At 45.9% G+C, this 17861-nt stretch overlaps 2 protein-coding genes across 3 annotated transcripts in view; one reads left to right on the top strand and one right to left on the bottom strand.

Annotated features, from left to right (window-relative positions):
- Nucleotides 1-3585, bottom strand: part of gps2 (G protein pathway suppressor 2) — a 50293-nt gene extending 46708 nt beyond the window's left edge. The window contains exons 1-2 of the mRNA XM_072258273.1: nucleotides 3380-3585; nucleotides 200-327 (exon numbers count right to left, since the gene is read on the bottom strand). Of these exons, the coding sequence (XP_072114374.1) occupies nucleotides 200-293 (94 nt within the window). The 5' untranslated portion in view covers nucleotides 294-327; nucleotides 3380-3585. The remainder of the gene's footprint in view (nucleotides 1-199; nucleotides 328-3379) is intronic.
- Nucleotides 3586-3608: 23 nt separating this feature from the next.
- Nucleotides 3609-17861, top strand: part of neurl4 (neuralized E3 ubiquitin protein ligase 4) — a 127713-nt gene continuing 113460 nt past the window's right edge. For both annotated transcript variants that reach the window (XM_072258272.1, XM_072258271.1), the window contains exon 1: nucleotides 3609-3973. In XM_072258272.1, the coding sequence (XP_072114373.1) occupies nucleotides 3809-3973 (165 nt within the window). In that variant the 5' untranslated portion in view covers nucleotides 3609-3808. The remainder of the gene's footprint in view (nucleotides 3974-17861) is intronic.

Below are 17861 nucleotides of genomic sequence, written 5' to 3'. Positions count from 1 at the left end.
AAAGTGGTCCCCCCCCATCTGTTTTACCAATGTAGAGGAGGCTGCATGTGTTCTGTTTTCCCCCACAGGGCTTGTGAAAGGTAAATGGTACTGTTTGGGAATGCCAACAGACGCCAATGAAATGGTGGTCAATCGTTCTATTTCCCCTCCCCTCCTTGTGTCAGTTTGATGTGCCCGCACCCTTCCCCAGCCCCCTCACCTTGCCGTTTCCGCGCCCTCTCCTTCATGATGTGCTGGTGGAGTGCCCGCGCCATCGCGCTCGACATCTTGGGCCGTTCCAGTAAGGCTGGCATCGTCTCAGATTCAGAAGGGACCAGACACTAGAAGCTGTATTGGGAACCAACGAGAGGCAGCTTGAGGACCGTGCAGGGATGGAGAGACAGTGGCAAAAAAACGCCTGACATGATCGGTGCGCCCCCCCACCCCCCCGGCCTCTGGGAGAGGACAACCTGTAGAATCACTGTTACATCCTCCCTCCCCACCCCCCCAAACATGATTACTGTATCAACCCACGTCCCCCACACTGTGAGCTGTAGTGGCTGTCTACACGTTACAAACACGCAAATCAAACTCACCCCTACATGATCGAGCTCCCATATTACTACATTCAAAATACAGACACACACTCGCACTTCGAGGAATGCAGAACTAGTTTGCCCCCTCACCCCTTCTTATCAGTCTTATGTACTTTTGATGCCTTCCATTATAATGCTGTGGAGGAATGCAGGCACAAAATGCCGGAGGAACTCAGCGAGTCAGGCAGCATCTATGGAGAGGAATAAACAGTCCAGATCAAGGGCCTCAGCCCGAAATGTTGACTGTTCATCTCCTTCCATAGACGCTGCCTGACCTGCAGAGGTACTCCAGTATGTTGTGATTGTTCAACATTTCCAGCATCTGCAGAATCTCTTGTGTTGATGAATACTGTGGAAGCACCACATTGAGGCATTTTTCCATATTTTCCAACTTATGGCCAAATGAAGCTCTGGACATCTGTTAAAGACAGAACAGGTGGGGAGGGCGAGTGAGTGTTCAGCGCTGTCTACCAGCCACTTGCTCGCTGCTGCCGGAGGAAGGTGTCTACGTCTGACAGTCTCTCTCTCTCCCTGCTTCTCACTCGTTGCTCTCAAGGGAAGGTCCTTGTGATCAAATGATCTTTCTCTCTCTGTCGATGCTGTCGAAGCCTGGTGCCAGAGCAAGGTTTAATCGAAGCATCCTGTGGGTTGAACTCTAATTCACATTTGGATGTGTTTCTAGTTTTTCTGGTTGCTCCTTTTTTTTGATGCAATTTTAATACAATTTTGAATTGAGCAGCCTGCAGATAAGGAACATAGAGCTGAACTGAAATATTTTGTGTTCTATATTCCGTGATTTTTGTTTGTTTTGTTTTCATTGCTGTTTGTGTGGTTTGTTTTTCTTGCGCACATGGGGGAGTTGATATTTTTTTCTCCTTTGAACAGGCTCCACAGTTTCTTTGTTTCATGGCTGTCTGTGGGGAAGACGAATCTGCCTACAAACTTTGAATCCTTGTTATTAACCAAGGACTGTCGTTATTAACTAGGGACAGTTTGCTTATCTATTCCTACTTATTCTCTGTTGGGATGCCAACACACTACTGCTGAACTCGACTTGAGCAGAGCAGCTTGCAGGACCATTTCACAGGGCAGTTTGAACTCATCCATGTTGAAGTGGGTATGTATCTCCACTGTTGATCTATTCTGAGGGACATTAATGAGGTATACAGATTTTTATATCAACTTCTGGGTGTCGGGGTGGAGATGTGTCTCTACCAAAGGGGGTGGAAGGCGCTCCTTCCCTCGGCTAGCCTGCAGGTCACCCTTGGGCAAGGTGCAGCACCTGCTTAGCCCCCTCCACCCCCTCCCCACGATCAGGGTCACATGAAGCCACAGGAGTAGCTTATCACAAGTCCTGGTTATGCAACCACAGACACCAAGCGGACAATCTCTGAAGGGTATTGATAATGGCTGGGGTCACCCATCTTTTAAAGACACTGTCTGGAAGAAGCCAATGGCAGACCACTTCTATAGAAAAATTTGCCAAGAACAATTATGGTCATGGAAAGACCATGATCACCTATGTCATAAGGCTCTGTGCATAACGGACAAGCAATAGAGCATGCAGCATCATCTCGTCTCAATTTCTATCCTTCTTCTTTAACGTATCTCAAGGGAGTACCCTTGCAAACATGCCTGGCCTCACCAAGACATCCCTTCACCCTAAATTCACTTCAGTATAGGAGACACAAGAGACTGCAATCGCTCAAATCTGGAGCAATGAACAATCTGCTGGAGGAACTCAGTGGGTCAAGCAGCATCTGTGAGAGAAAAGGGATTGTTGATGTTACGGTCAGAACCCTGCTTCCCTAAAATATCGACAGTTCCAAGTGCCATGTTCCTGCAGCATACTCCAAATGTGCTCCATTTCCTCACCTGGAACCCGTCACTCATCCAGAACTATTTTGTCATGGTGCCATCTGTTTCCCAGATTCATCTTTCCTCCCCACCCCACTGACCAAATCAACCCTTCTGTCAGAACCCCAGAGATCTCTTCAGCTTAGATGCATCCACCCGACAGATCACTTAATTCATCTTTCTGATCCCCACCCCTAGATTCCTTCTACCTACTGATACAATTCGTCAGATTTCTGCACCCCTTCCTCAAAGTCTCTCTCTCCCCACAGATCCCTTTACAAATACATTGTCTTCTTATCCCACTGTGTTGATGTAATTCTCCAATTGTATCCTCTTTCATTCTCTCTGGACTCCTCTTCCTTCATATCCCTCAATCAGCCTTCTCTCACTTGACCCTTACTGCCTCTCTCCCCAAAATCCCTTTCTTCTACTCCCTCACAGCCCCTACAAATCTCTTTACATTCGTCAGCACTTACTCTCCGCCCCTTCAGCTTTCTCTCTCCAGGTAATCATCTCTTGTCCAGAACTCACAACAGTTATTTTATGTCCTGAGATGCTTCTCTCCTGATTCCAGGCTCCTCTTTTATGAGTTTCCCCTCACCATATCCCATGCCCCAGTTTCTGATCTTGCATTCCTCTCCCCAATCATGTTTGACCTCGCTCCTTACCGCTAGTCCTCCCTCTAGATTCCCTCAACTATTGCCCTATCAGGCCCTAGCATATCCCATTCCTATTCCCCACTCGCTCCTTATCCCCTTCTCCTTACTCTCTGTCCATATTTCCTCAACTCCTGCCGCTGGCTCAGATCCCTTTACCCATTCCCCCTCACTCTTTCCTCCCTACAGATGCTCTCAACTCCCGCCCTATCAGGCCCCATGTCTCAGACCCCTGTTCCTGACGCTTCCCTTCGGAACTCCCCCTCCCTCCTTCCCACAGCCCCTCGGTACCTCACCAGGCTCGGCTCCTAGGCCCCCGCTCCGCCGCTCACCCAGCTTGCTCCCCTTCCTACACCGACCCTCACTGGGCCGCCATGGCGGGGCGCCGTCACTTCCGCCACTCCTTGACCCGATGCCGTAAAGCAGAAAAGAGCTGATTTCTCCCCCCGAAAAAAACAGTCGTAAAACAAACGTGAGGAGAAGATCATCCTGCTTCAGGACACGGTCGTAAAGCCGTTGGGATGGGGGCAACGTAAGGACGGTCGCTGTTGGGGGAGGATATTGCCGTAAGTGGAAGCGTGCCCCTCAGTCGCGAAAGGTCGCGCTGGTGGGGCAACGAAACGGCGGTCGGTGTGGGGGTTACCGTAAGGTGGACGTGTGCCCCTCAGTCGCGAAAGGTCGTGCAGAGCCCCTCCCCCTTCCCCGCCCGCTGCGGTAAGGATGGCGGCTGAGTTCCACCTGCGTACCGGGAAGCTGGTGGCTCTGCTCAATGGCAACCGCACGGCCAAGCGCAACAAGCCCACCGAGGAGTTCAACCACGGCCTGGCCATGAGCCGGGAGCCGCTCGGCGACGGGCAACTCTTTCAGGTGCGCATCGACCGAAAGGTGAGCCCGCCTTGTGTGTCTGTGTATGGGGAGGGGGGTGCGGGAAAAGGGAGACCACCGTCCCCCTTTCCTCCGGGGAAATGTCGGTGATTCCGGCCTACACCCGGGAAGGAGCTTCTCTAGAGAGAAACATGCAGTAGAGATAGTTTATAATATATCTGGGGGGTGCTGGCAGCAATTTTATTGAATGGAATAACATTCTACACTCAATTCTTATTTATGCTCAAACCTCACAAGTGCAAGCATCTTTTTTTTTAAATCCTTGCTGCTGTAATGTCTAATTGCATCCCTGTATGTTGTTCCTTCTTTACTGCTGGAGGGAGGGTGGGTCCCAGGTTTAGGGTGGGATCTACCCTCTTCTCAGGTTTAATGTCTTCAAGTTGAAGGTATATTAAGGAGATAACTGCTGTCCTCCACCCACCCACCCGTGCAGGGTCTCCCTGCGAAGGACAGCGAGCAGCAGAAACCAGAAATCGTGTCAGTTGGAAGAGTGTTGTCAAAGGCGGTTGATGAGATAAGCGGTCCCATTGTTAGCATCATACACACCCCGAGGGCAAATGATGTAAAGGAGCGAGGAATCAGAATCAGGTTTAATATTACCGGCATATATCGTGAAATTTATTAACTTTTTTCGGCAGCAGTGTAATGTAATAAATGATATAGGGGAAAAACCTGTTAATTACAGTCCTGTACATGTATAACAAATGAATAAATAAGTAGTGCAAAAAAACACACAAAAAAAAAGTAGTGAGGTAGTGTTCATTGGTTCAATGTCCATTCAGAAATCAGACGGCAGAGGGGAAGAAGCTGTTCCTGAATCATCGAGTGTGTGTCTTCAGGCTCCTGTACCTCCTCCCTGATGGTAACAATGAGAACAAGGCATGACCTGGGTGATGGGGGAGCTTAATGATGGATGCTGCCTTTTTGAGGCACTGCTCCTTGAAGATGTCCTGGATACTACGGAGGCCAGAGCCCATGATGGAGCTGACTGAGTTCACAACTCTCTGCAGCTTATTTCCATCCTGTGCAGTGACACCCACCCACCACCACCCAACTTCATACCAGATGGTGATGCAGTTAGAATGCTCTCCACGGTTCATCTGTAGAAATTTTTGAGTGTTACTCTTTGCCTGTGATATTTTAACGTAATCTGTGACCTGTGATGATTTGGGAGTTGTCTTAATCAAGTTCTTCAGTTTTGGAATTTAAATTTTTGTCAGGATTGTATTGTTGTCACAGTGAGAAGCTTGTCTTTCACACTGTTCACACAGTGCATCGAGGTGCTCAATACAAGGTGAAACAAAGTGTAACAACGAGGCAAAGTGCAGTGCAGTTGGACAATAAGGTGCAAGATCCTAACAAGTGAGATAGTGAGGGCAAGAGACCATCTTATCCTGCCAGGGAACGGGGCGGCATGGTAGCGTTGACGTGCTGCAAACCCAGAGCGACGCACAAAATTCTGGAGGAACTCGGCAGGTCAGGCAGCATCTGTGGAAATGAAACTTGGGCTGAGACTCTTCTTCAGGACTGGTAAAGGTCTGGGCCAGAAACATTAACTGTTGACTCTGTTCCATAGATCCTGCCTGACCTGCTGAGCTCCTCAGTTGGTCATTGTAAATTGTCCTGTGATTAGTCTAGGGTTAAAACGAGCCATTGATGGCTGGTGTGGCTCAAAGAGCCGGAAGGGCCCATTCTGCGCCACATCTCAATAAATAAAAATAAAGTAAGTACCCCTGTTGTCCGGGGCCCAGTGGAGTTGGGCATTCAGCTTGACGGTCAACCAATTAGATTGAACCAGAGCAACGTAAATGCGATCACTCGGCAGAAATAGCACACGGTTGCACAATGGCAGCGTCACCTGGACTGGTGACGAAACGTTTGCAACCTAACCTCTAGGTTCGGCAAGCAACCAAATAAATTTGATAGTTATATTACAATGGGATTGAAGCTGTCCTTGAGCCTATTGGAATGTGATCTCAGACTTTTGGATCTTCTGCCTTGTGGGAGGAAGGAGAAGAGAGAATGTTTGAGGTGGGTGAGCTGGCTGCTTTACTGGGAATGTATAGGCCAGGGGTTCCAACCTTTTTATATGCCTGGAGCAATACCATTAAGCAAGGGGTCTGTGGGCCCCAAGTTGGGAACCTCTGGTATACACAGAGTTCATGGAGGGGAAGCTGGTGGTTTCTGTGAGTTGGGGGTTAATTGTGTCCCTAGTATTGAGATCAAGGATATCAGGGCAGATATTAAAAGAGGAGAGTCTCATGGCAAGATGGAGAGGTTTAAGGAGGGAATGCCAGAGGATAGAAGTACAATGCTTTCTGAAGCCAATGACAGTCGGTGTAATGGAGGTGGAATTAGACCATAAGACGTAGGAGCAGAATTAGGCCATTTGGCCCATCAAGTCTGCTCTGCCATTTTATCATGGCTGATCCATTTCCCTCTCAGCCCCGATCTCCTGCCTTCCCCCATCCTTTCATGCCCTGACTAATCACGAGTCCATCCAACTCTGCCTTAAATATACATAAAGATATGGCCTCCACAGCTGCCTGTGGCAACAACTTCCACACATTCTCTGGCTAAAGAAATTCCTCCTCATCTCTATTCTAAAAGGACAGCCCTCTATTCTGAGGCTGTGTCCTCTGGTCCTAGACTCTCTCACCATTGGAAACATCTTCTCTATATCCATTCTGTCGAGGCCTTTCAACATTCGATAGGTTTCAATGAGGTCCCCCTCATTCTACTGAATTCCAGTGAGTACTGTACAGGCCCAGAGCCATTAAATGAATCAGAATCAGGTTTATTATCACCGGCATCTGACGTGAAATTTGTTAACTCAGCAGCAGCTGTTCTGTGCAATACATAGTCTAGCACAGAAAATAATAATAAAATAAATCATAATAAACAAGTAAATCAATTATGCATATTGAATAGATTTTAAAATGTGCAAAAACAGAGCTACTGTATATTTAAAAATACCATATATTTAAAACAAAAGTGAGGTAGTATGTAAAGATTCAATATCCATTTAGGAATCGGATGGCAGAGGGGAAGAAGTTGTTCCTGAATCGCTGAGTGTGTGTCTTCAGGCTTCTGTATCTCCTACCTGATGGTAACAGTGAGAAAAGGGCATGTCCTGGGTGCTGGAGGTCCTTAATAATGGATGCTGTCTTTCTGAGACACTGCTCCCTGAAGATGTCCTGGGTACTTTGTAGGCGAGTACCCAAGATGGAGCCGACTAGATTTACAACCTTCTGCAGCTTCTTTCTGTCCTGTGCAGTGGCCCCTCCATACCAGAAAGTGATGCAGCCTGTTAGAATGCTCTCCACGGTACAACTGTAGAAGTCTTTGAGTGTGCTCAGAATGCCCCTCGTGGCAAGCCTTTCAATCCCAGAAGCAATTTCTCGAACCTCTCTTGAACCCTCTCCAGTGTTAGCACATCCTTTCTAAGATAAGGGGCCCAAATTTGCTCAGAATTCTACAAGTGAGGCCTCACCAGTATTTAAAAAGCCTCAACGTTATAGGGAATGTAGGGCTGAAGGAGGTTACGGATGGGATTTGTTCATAAGAATAGCAATTTGAAATCTGAGCATGTTTGCACATTGCGAGTCAGTGGACACGATACTTAGTACTGCTATGGGTTAGGTTAGGTCTGGACAGTGGAGCTTTGGGTATCCTTACGGTGAGTGGAGCGAGGGTACTGGCTTGGTGTGTGCCGGGGAGGATTGAGACTGAGATAAAGGCTTGAGCAGGGTATGGGTGGCAGCTGAGAAAGGGTTAGAAATGGCCAGTGGAAGGAAACGATGGTTTATTTTTCAGAATAAACTCTTCTCGGGCTTCCAGCTGGATGCAGGTATCGATTATAACCAACATTACAATGACAAACTCTGCCATCTTCAGGGATAATCCCTGGCCACGTCTAGTCCAGTTGTCTGTCCCTCCTGATTGCTTAGTCCTCATCCAATCAGGTTTCTGCTCTCCCACCAGTTTTACAATCGAATTCCAGTTCTTACTTAGAGCGAGACCTTGATCTTTGTTAAAATTCTTTTTCTCTAGTTTTATTTTAATGGCTTCCTTTACCAGGCAGTCCCTAAAGCCATTGGCGCAGCACAGTAGTTTTGTGCCATCAAAGCCAATCCTATAGCCTTCGCGAATGCTATGTTCTGCTATTGGCAATCCCAAATGGATGCACCTCCTGTGCTCCTTGATGCGGGTTTCCCCTGTCTGGCCAATATACGCTTCTCCGCATTCACAGGGAATGCTGTAAATGGCAGCTGTCCTGAGTCCCAGGTCATCTTTGACCGGCATAAGCTGGGATTTCAGCTTGCTTATGGATTTGTGGATGGTATTAATCCAGTATTACTTCAGAATCATGGTGATCTTTCCAGAAACCGTGGAAATATTGGAAGCCAGGCGGTAGCGACAAGTTCCTCCTCGTTGTTAGGTTTCCTGGTTTTTCCGTCAGTCTGATTGATTTCCTTCACCTTGTAGCCATTCTGTAGGAATGTTGGGCATAATGTCTTATTTCCTCGGGGAGACAGGTTTGGTCGTAAAGAAGCTTAACTTGCAATTGGGGAGGCCATCAAGACTAAGAGGTGTTTCGTTATAGAACAGCACAGGAACAGGCTATTCAGCCCACAATGTTGCACCGAATCAGCTAAAAAAAAAACAAATCCAAAACACCAAACACTGATCTGTTCTACCTACACCATGCCCATATCCCTCTATCTTCCTCATATGTGCCTATCTAAATGTCACTTAAAAGCTTCCAATGCATTTGCCTCTATGTCCATAACCGGCAACACATTCCAGGCATCCACCACACTCTGAGTAAAAAAAAAAAAAAACTTGCCCCTCATATTCCCTTTGAATCTACCCCCTCTCACCTCCAATGCATGCCTTCTGGTATTAGACATTTCTACCCTAGGAAACCGATACCCCCTGTCCACTCTATCTATGCCTCTCATAATCTCTTAAACCTCCATCATATCTCCCCTCAGCCTCCAATACTCCAGAGAAAACAGCCCAAGTTTATCCAGCCTCTCACGATAGCACAAGTCTTCTAAACCTGGCCTCATCCAGATAAACCTCTTCTGCACCCTCTCCAAAGCCTCAACATCCTTCCTATAGTGGGGTGACCAGAGCTGTACATAATTCTTCAGATGTGGCTCAGCCAGGAGTTTATAAAGTTTCCTGATTTTTGAACTCAAAGCCTTGGCTAATAAAAGCAAGCATTCCATAAGCCTTCATCAACGCCTTATCGACCCTTGGAAGACAAGGAGCGTGATGGAACCGGTGATACGAGAATGGAGATAGGACGCAATACAGTTCCTTTGGCACAACATGTTGTACCGACCTTGTAACCTACTCTAGGATCAATCTAACCCTTCCTTCCTTTGAAGTCTTCTATTTTTCTATCATCCACTTGCCCACCTTAAGAGTTTCTTTAATGTCCCTAAAGTATCTGCCTCTACAATCACCCCGTGTAAAGAATTTATCTCTGACGTTCCCCCCTATACTTCAATCACCTTAAAATTAAACCCCCTTTTGTAAACAGTTTTCACTCTGGGAAAATGTCTCCAGCTGTCCACTATGTCTATGCCTCCTATCATCTTGTACACCTTTGTCATCTATAAATCTCAGTCTGAACTGAAGAGATTTGTCTTCCTGATGATTAATGGGTAAATGGGTAGATGTCAGAGAGGAAATCTGATAACTGGGCAGGATGGGAAATGGTTTGTTGTGAATGATGCAGGAAGGGAAGTCAAGAAATTAGAATCAATTTTCATATCACAGGCATATGTCGTGAGATTTGTTAACTGAATATGATAAATATTGGGGAAAAAAACTGAATTACAGTAAGTACATATGTATATTAAATAATTAAATTGGATAAGTATTGCAAAATCCAAAATAAAAAGTAATGAGGTAGTGTTCATGGGTTCAATGTCCATTTAGAAATTGGATTACAGGGGGGAAGAAGCTGTTCCTGAATCATTGAGTCTGTGTCTTCAGGCTCCTGTACCTCCTCCCTGGTGGTAACAATGAGAAGAGGGCATGTCCTGGGTGATGGGGTCCTTAATGATGGATGCCACTTTCCTGATGGTATCACTCCTTGGAGATGTCTTGGATACTACGGAAGATAGTGCCATGTTGGAGCTGACTAATTTTACAACTTTCTGCAAATTCAATCTTATACAGTTTGTCTCCTCACCCCCATAGTTCCAAGGTTGTCAAGCCGAGGAGTGCTGCTCATGGCATGCGCCTCAAATAGCCTCTGACAACCAAGCCCAACTCCTGGCCTTCTCGTGTGGCTTAGCCTCTAAGCCCGACAGAACTGTTTCTACTGACAGGAGAAGGGGCGAAGGCAGGTCTTGGGCCTTAAAACCAGTGCTTTGGGTAGATGGAGCTCGTCAGCCTGGGAAGGCAGTCCATCTAAGAGAGGGAAAACTCTGATTTCAAACCTTCGCTGCCTTGCAGCCATACCCACGTATGGGAAAGGCTTCGGGAGTAAACCCTGAGGGCAAATCCGGAGCTGGAGTCCCTAAGGCAGTCTGATGTTGTTTTCAGCCTTGCTGTGGCAACTCCTGCGACATCACTGGTGCCAAGCTGTATCGGCCCTTGCCCTTCCCTTGGACAACATCCGTGGCGTGGAGAGGGGAGACTTGCTGCTTGGGCAATTGCCAGTCTTCCATACAACCTTGCCCAGGCCTGCGCCCTGGAGAGACTGAAGCAAGACTTTCCGGGCGCAGATCCATGGTCTTGCAAGTCTAACGGATACCATCCATCCATCCATCCATCCACCCCCATACCAGACAATGATACAGCCAGTCAGAATGCTCTCCATGCTACATCTGTAGAAGTTTTTGAATGTGTTAGATTTCAAACCAAGTCTCCTCAAACTGTTCATGAAAAATAACCACTGTCTTGCTACCTTCATAGCTGCATCAATTTGTTGTGACCAGGTTAGGTTAGGCAAATGATGGTGGGGTAGAGATCATCATAAATGACATGTCTTTGAGTCTTCAGTTTTATGTTGTTTTGAGGTGGTACATAAGAAGGTTGAAGACAGGGCAGTAAATATTCTATGTATGAATTCTAATGAAGCTTTTTACAAGATCTCATGTGGTAGGCTGGTCCAGCAGGTAAAGGCAGATGGGATCCAAAGTAATTTGGCTAATGGGATCCAAATTTGGCCTGGTGACTTGAGGTGTTGTAGGATGCTTTGGTGATTGGAAGACTGGAACTGGTTTTGTGCCACAGATATTGGCGGTGTGACCCTTGCTTGTGATAAATATTTATGATTCAGAGGGGGAGCTTCTTCACTTATAGGGGCATGAGAGTGTGGAATGAGCTGCCAGTGCAAGTTGTGCATGTGAGCTCAATTTCAATGTGTAAGAGAAGTTTGGATAGGTACATGGATGGTAGAGGTATGGAGGACTATGGTTCCGGTGCAGGTCGATGGGGGTAGGCAGTTTAAATGGTTTTGCACAGACTAGATGGGCTGAAAGGCCTGTTTCCCTGCTGTATGACTCTGACTTTATGTGAATGTACACATAGTGGCCACTCTGTTACGTACCTCCTGTACCTAATGAAGCGGCCACTGAGTGTACTTTTGTGGTCATGTGTTGCTTCAAACATCGACATGTTACGTGTTCAGACACACCACTGCTATAACATGTGGTTATTTGATTTACTATCTCCTTCCTGTCAGCCTGAACCAGTCTGGCCATTCTTCTTTGACCAATCTCTTTGACCAGGTATTTTCACCCCCAGAACTGCAGCTTAATTGATTTTATTTTTGTTTTTCACTCTATTCTCTGTAAACCCTAGAGCAGAGGTTCCCAACCTGGGTGGGCCATGGACCCCTTGCTTGATGGTATTCATCTATGGCATAAAAAAGTTTGGGACCCCTTGCTGTAGAGACTTGTGAGTGAAAATTGCAGGAGATTGAGATACTCAAACCACCTTGTATGGCACCATCGATCATTCATTGTCAAAGTCACTCTGATGTTTGGTCTGAACAACAACCGCACCTCTTGACCGTGTCTGCATGCTCTTATGCATTGAGTTGCTGCTACGTGATTGGCTGATTTGATATTTGCATTCATGAGCAGGTGCACCTAATGAAGTGGCCACTGAGTTTGTAAGATTGTGGGTAACTTGGAAGTTGGTGAGTGGACAGTGAAGGTTGCTTAAGGATACACCAAAGCCGATTGTGGGCAGTTAGAGTTTAATCCCAAGGAGTGAAGGATGGAAATCGGATGGGGATAGAAATTGTGCAGTTATGCACTTTGGTAGAAGAAATAAAAGCATAGCCTAATATCTCAATGGCAAGAAAATTTAAAAATCCAAGATGCAGAGCTACTTGTGCAGGATTTTCGAAAGGTTAGTTTTCAGGTTGAGTTGGTGGTGAGGAAGGCAAATGCAATTTCAGCATTCAAGAGGACTGGAATTTAAAAGCAAGGATGTAATGTTGAGACTTTATAAAGCACCGGTGAGGCCTCACTTGGAGTATCGTGAGTAGTTTTAGGCCCTTATCTAAGAAAAGATGTGCTGACATTGGAGAGGGTTCAAAGGAGGTTCACAAACGATTCTGAGATTGAATGGCTTATTGTATGAGAAGAGTGTGATGGCCCTGGGCTTCTACTCACTGGAATTCAGAAGAATGGTGGGAGGGAATCTCATCGAAACCTATTGAATGTTGAAAGGCTTCGATAGAGTGGATGTTTCCTGTGGTGGGGAGTCCAAGACCAGAGTTCACAGCCTCGGGCGTCTCTTTAAAATAAGAGATGAGGAGGAATTTCTTTAGCCAGAGAGTGATGAATCTGAAACTCGTTGCCACCGGCAGCCTTGGAGGGCGAGTCATTGGGTATATTTAAGGCCGAGGTTAATAGATTGTTTATTAGTCAGGACATGAGGGATACGGGGAGAAGGTAGGAGACTGGGGCTGAGAGGGAAATGGATCAGCCATGATGAAATGGCAGAGCAGACTTGATGGGCCAAATGGCCTAATTGGGTTCTGATAGCTTATGATAAATGGAAGAGTGCGGAGGAGTGTTGACAAAAAGGACTCCTGGATCCATGTTCATAGTTCCCTGAAAGTGTCAACACAGGTGGAAGAGGTAGTGAAGAAGGCACCTGGCATTCTTGCCTTTGTAGGTCAGGGCAAAGTCCTGAAGAAGGGTCTCGGCTCAGAATTGTTTGTTTATCTCTATAGATGCTGCCCAACCTGCCGAGTTCCTCCAGCATTTTGTCTGTGCTGCATGGAATTAAAGAACTGGGATGTTATAGAACACTGGTTAAGCCACACTTGGAAGTCTGGTCCACACAATAGGAAGAATGTTGTTCTACCAGGGAGATTAGAGTGGTGGTTGACTGGGATGGTGCCTGGAGTGTGGCATCTTGCTCATGTGGAAAGATTGGATGGTCTGATTCTTTCCCGGAGCAATGAAGGTGAGGGTGGGGTGATTGAGTACAGTATGTATAAAATTATGAGGCATTAGGCACTGTGCAAAAGCCTTTGGCATATGTATAGGGTGTGTAAGACCTTTACCTAATACTGTGGTAATAGTGTTATGTATTGCTGCAAAAAAAAACAGATTTCGTGACGTGAGTGATGATAAACCTCATTCTGATATGGGTCTCTATTGTGACTCAGAGTGGGAGGGGGCAGGGAGAAGGGAATCATGGTTAGGAAAAGGGGAAGGGAGAGGGAAGGAAGCGGGAAGCACCAGAGAGACATTCTGTAATGATCAATAAACCAGTTGTTTGGAATCTAGCCTGGTGTCTCAGGGCTGGGTGTGGGTGCACCTGCGCCACTTGTTCCACACCCCTCCCGTGACACTCCACCCTCGCTATTCCCGACATCCTTTGCTCCTGACAGATTTACAAACTCGCTCTCTGGTCTACATTAACAAATACAGTATTGTGCAAAAGTCTCGAACACCCTAGCCAGATATGTGCCACAGGCTTTTGCACAGCACTGTGGATGGAGCTTAATGGACAGAATCTTTTTCCCATGCTCTGGGTATCAAAAATAAGGGCTTTGATTTAAGTGACAGGAATGAAGTTTACAAGGATTTGAGGGGAAAATTAATTGTACAGAGACCATCTGCTATCTGAAATGTACTGCCAGAAGAGGTTGAAGAATCAGGTACAGTCACTACATTGAAGAGATATGTGGACTGACTCTTGAATAGGGAAGTTAGGGATGTTATGGTCCTAGTGATTACTGCGGATGAATCAAAAGGTCAGATGGATGTGGTTGGTCAAAGGGCCTTTTCCTGTGCTAATGTTGCCAGGGTCAGCCTACAGGAGAGAAATGTGAAACTTCTGCGTGCCTCTGAGAGAGTCTTACCCTGAATTCTACAACTCTGGAGTTACTAGGGAAAAAAATGAGCACAAAATGTAGTCAGTCAATTAAAGATCCATATAACGTTTTTAAAACTCTGGCACTTCTGACAGAACTGTGCCTTTCAGAAAAGACCTGTATCCCAAATCAGACACACTTATACCCTGTGGTGTTATACAGTGATACACCTGTTCCCACCAGTACTGTACCCCGGTGTTGTACAGTGATAGACCTGTCCCTATCAGTACTGTACCCCTGTATTATACAGTAACAGATCTGTCCCCACCAGTACCCTGCTTGTGTTATACAGTGACAGACCCAACCCACCAGTACTGTACCCCAGTGTTATACAGTGACAGACCTGTCCCCACTGGTACTGTACCCCGATATTATATAGTGACAGACCTGTCCCCACTGTTACTGTACCCCGATATTATATAGTGACAGACCTGTCCCCACTAGTACTGTACCCGAATGTTATACAGTGACACCCATGACAAAGATTTCACAATGACAACTGTATTTTCCTGACTCTGACACATTATCCAAGGCGGCCTGCAGTCTCAGTGCTGTACGTCAGTGAAACAGTGCCAAACCCGTCTTGCCCAGTATACCTCAATGCTTTCAATGACAGATCTGTGCTCTCCAGTGCTGTAGCTCAGCCTTCAATAGCTGTGTTCCCCTTGATCTTTTGATCACATGTTCAGTGATGGCATAGAAAAGTGTAATACACATGGACCTCTCAGAAAAAAACTAATATTTTTTATTTATTTAGTGATATAGTGCAGAATAGGCACTTCTGGCCCTTCGAGCCACGTTGTCCCAGCAGCCCCTGACAACCCCGATTTAACCCTAGCCTAATCATTGGACAATTTACAATGGTCAATTAACCTACTAACCAGTATGTCTTTGGAATGTGGGAGGAAACTGGAGCACCCGGAGAAACCTATGCATTCCACAGGGAGGATGTATGGAGACTCCTTACAGATGATGCTGGAAATGAACTCTTGACACCTCAAGCTGTGAGAGCATTGCACTAACTGCTACGCTACAGCAGTGCCCTATTAAAGCAGAGACCGCTGACACATTGAACCTCAGTTAAACAATGATGTGAACTGCTGGCACCAGACAGCGATGATCCCCACGTCTGATTTGGCGAATAGTGGGGGAGCTCCGTAGCCTCGATTGCAGTGAGGACTGGGCCTCAAGCAGCAGTGTCGCCTGTTTGCTGCCATCCAGGGGGAGATATCAGAGTTGGCTTTCCACTGGTGTGGCATTGCATCCATGCTGGAGTCGGTGCTGCTCCTGGTGTTCGCTCGGCAGAAACAAGCTGTATTGTATTCAACTGCATACTGCTGCAACATTCATGGACTCAGGGATGGACTATATTTTTTGTGACTTGTGCTGTGTATGACTGTTGATACTATGTTTTGTACCTTAGCCCTGGAGTAACACTGTTTTGTTTGCTTGTGTTTGTGAGTATCCATGTGTGGCTGAATGGCAATTAAACTTGAACTTCACAATGCATGATCTTTATGATGTGAATATGGCAGATGGAAGAATGACAATAGTTTTCACTCTGGACGCACGAGAGACCGCAGATGCTGGAACCCAGAGCAACAAATAATCTGCTGGAGGAATTCAACGGGTCAAGCAGCATCTGTGTGTGTGTGGAGAAATTATCAAAATTTTGGGTTCAGCATTTCAACCTAAAATGTCAGCCCGCTGAGTTCTCCCATCATTATTTCCTCTGTCACATTCATGGCTATATCATAAGGATTGTGCAATATGAACCAACTAGACTTTAGTGCCAGTAGTTTTCAGCATCATTGTTTAACAGATTGCTTGACACTACAGCTTTCACACATTCTCTTTATTTAGCAGCCTTTTACCTGGGCGAGAAGATTGTGCATCTGCTCAGCTGAGTTGTGGAAGTGTAGTGGCAGTTGTGCAATTATTGACCAGTTGGCTAAGCACTTTTGGTTGGCAGTTGTTCGAGTTTATCAAAGTTCAAAGTAAATATTTTTTAAATCAAAGTGCATATGTGTCACCACTTACAACCCTGAGATTCATTCTCTTGTGGGCATACTCAACAAATCTTATAGAATAGTAGCTATAACAAGATCAATGCAGATTAACTAGATTGCAAAAGACAAACTAACTGTGCCAATGCAAATATAAATAAATAGCAATAACAGGAGATAATGAGATAAAGTGTCTTTGAAAGTGAGACCATTGGTGTGGTGAACATCTTACTGAATGGGCAAGTGAGTGTAGTTATCTCCTTTTGTTCAAGAGCCTGATGGTTGAGGAGTAGTGACTGTTCCTGAACCTGGTGGTGCAAGTCCTGAGGCTCCTGTACCTTCTACCTGATGGCAGCAAGGAGAAGGGCGCATGGTCTGGGTAGTGAGGATCTCTGATGTTGGATGCTGCTTTCCTGTGACTACATTTCATGTAGATGCGCTCAATGGTTGGAAAGGCTTTACTTGTGATATTAGATTTTCCATGCAAAGGCATTGGTGTTTCCATACCAGGCTGTGATGCAGCCAGTCAATGCAGTCTCCAGTACATATCTATAAAGTTTTAGATGTCATGCCAAATCTCCAGACTCCCTAAGGAAGTAGAGGCGCTGAGTAAGAATAATGTCAGAATGCCTTGGATGTTTTTAGTTGATCAGAGTACTTATACACAGGTTTTCAAAACAGAGACTGATATTTTTGAAGCTTGACTATGGATTGCCTATGAACATTCTTTGGAATAATTTTCAGAATGCTTTTGATGAAATTCCCTGAAGAATCTTGAAGTTCATATTACAAGTAAATTGTCAACGTCTACCATTTTTTAAATTTGACACCAGAGGCCATTTGGTCCGTTGGTGTTCATACTGGCCCTCTCACTCCCACTAATTTTCTCTGTAACCTGTTCTTCACATATTCCCATGCTGCTACCCAGCTACTCCCAGGGGCAATTTTCAGTAACAATTTTATTTCCCCCCCACCCCACCCCATGTCTTCAGAATGTGGGAGGAAAGTGGAACAGCTGGGACAAAACCCCACAGTTACAGGAGACTGTGCTCCATGCAGTTAGCATTAATCGTATTGATCGATTGCGTTGATAACACTGAACAACAAATTTTTTCGAAGTGCTGCTCCAGAATTTTTTTGTTTATGATAGATTGACTGCAGCTGAACACAAATACTGTATGTTGTATGTGTGCTATGTATACTACAGTACTTTAGACCCTGGTCCAGAGAAACATTGTCTCATTTGGCAGTGTCACTCAAAGCTGCTGTGCAGGTTGACTCTGTGGTTAAGAAAGCATATGGTGCATTGGCCTTCATCAGTTGTGAGATTGAGTTTAGGAGCCAAGAGGTAATGTTGCAGCTATATAGGACCCTGGTCAGACCCCACTTGGAGTACTGTGCTCAGTTCTGGTTGCCTCATTATAGGAAGGATGTGGAAAGCATAGAAAGGGTGCAGAGAAGATTTACAAGGATGTTGCCTGGGTTGGGATGCATGCCTTATGAGAATAGGTTG

The sequence above is a fragment of the Mobula birostris genome, chromosome 5, assembly GCF_030028105.1.
Source record: "Mobula birostris isolate sMobBir1 chromosome 5, sMobBir1.hap1, whole genome shotgun sequence".
NCBI lineage: Eukaryota > Metazoa > Chordata > Chondrichthyes > Myliobatiformes > Myliobatidae > Mobula > Mobula birostris.
Note: the sequence above shows the minus strand (reverse complement) of the source record. Positions and strands in the feature narration are given on the sequence as shown.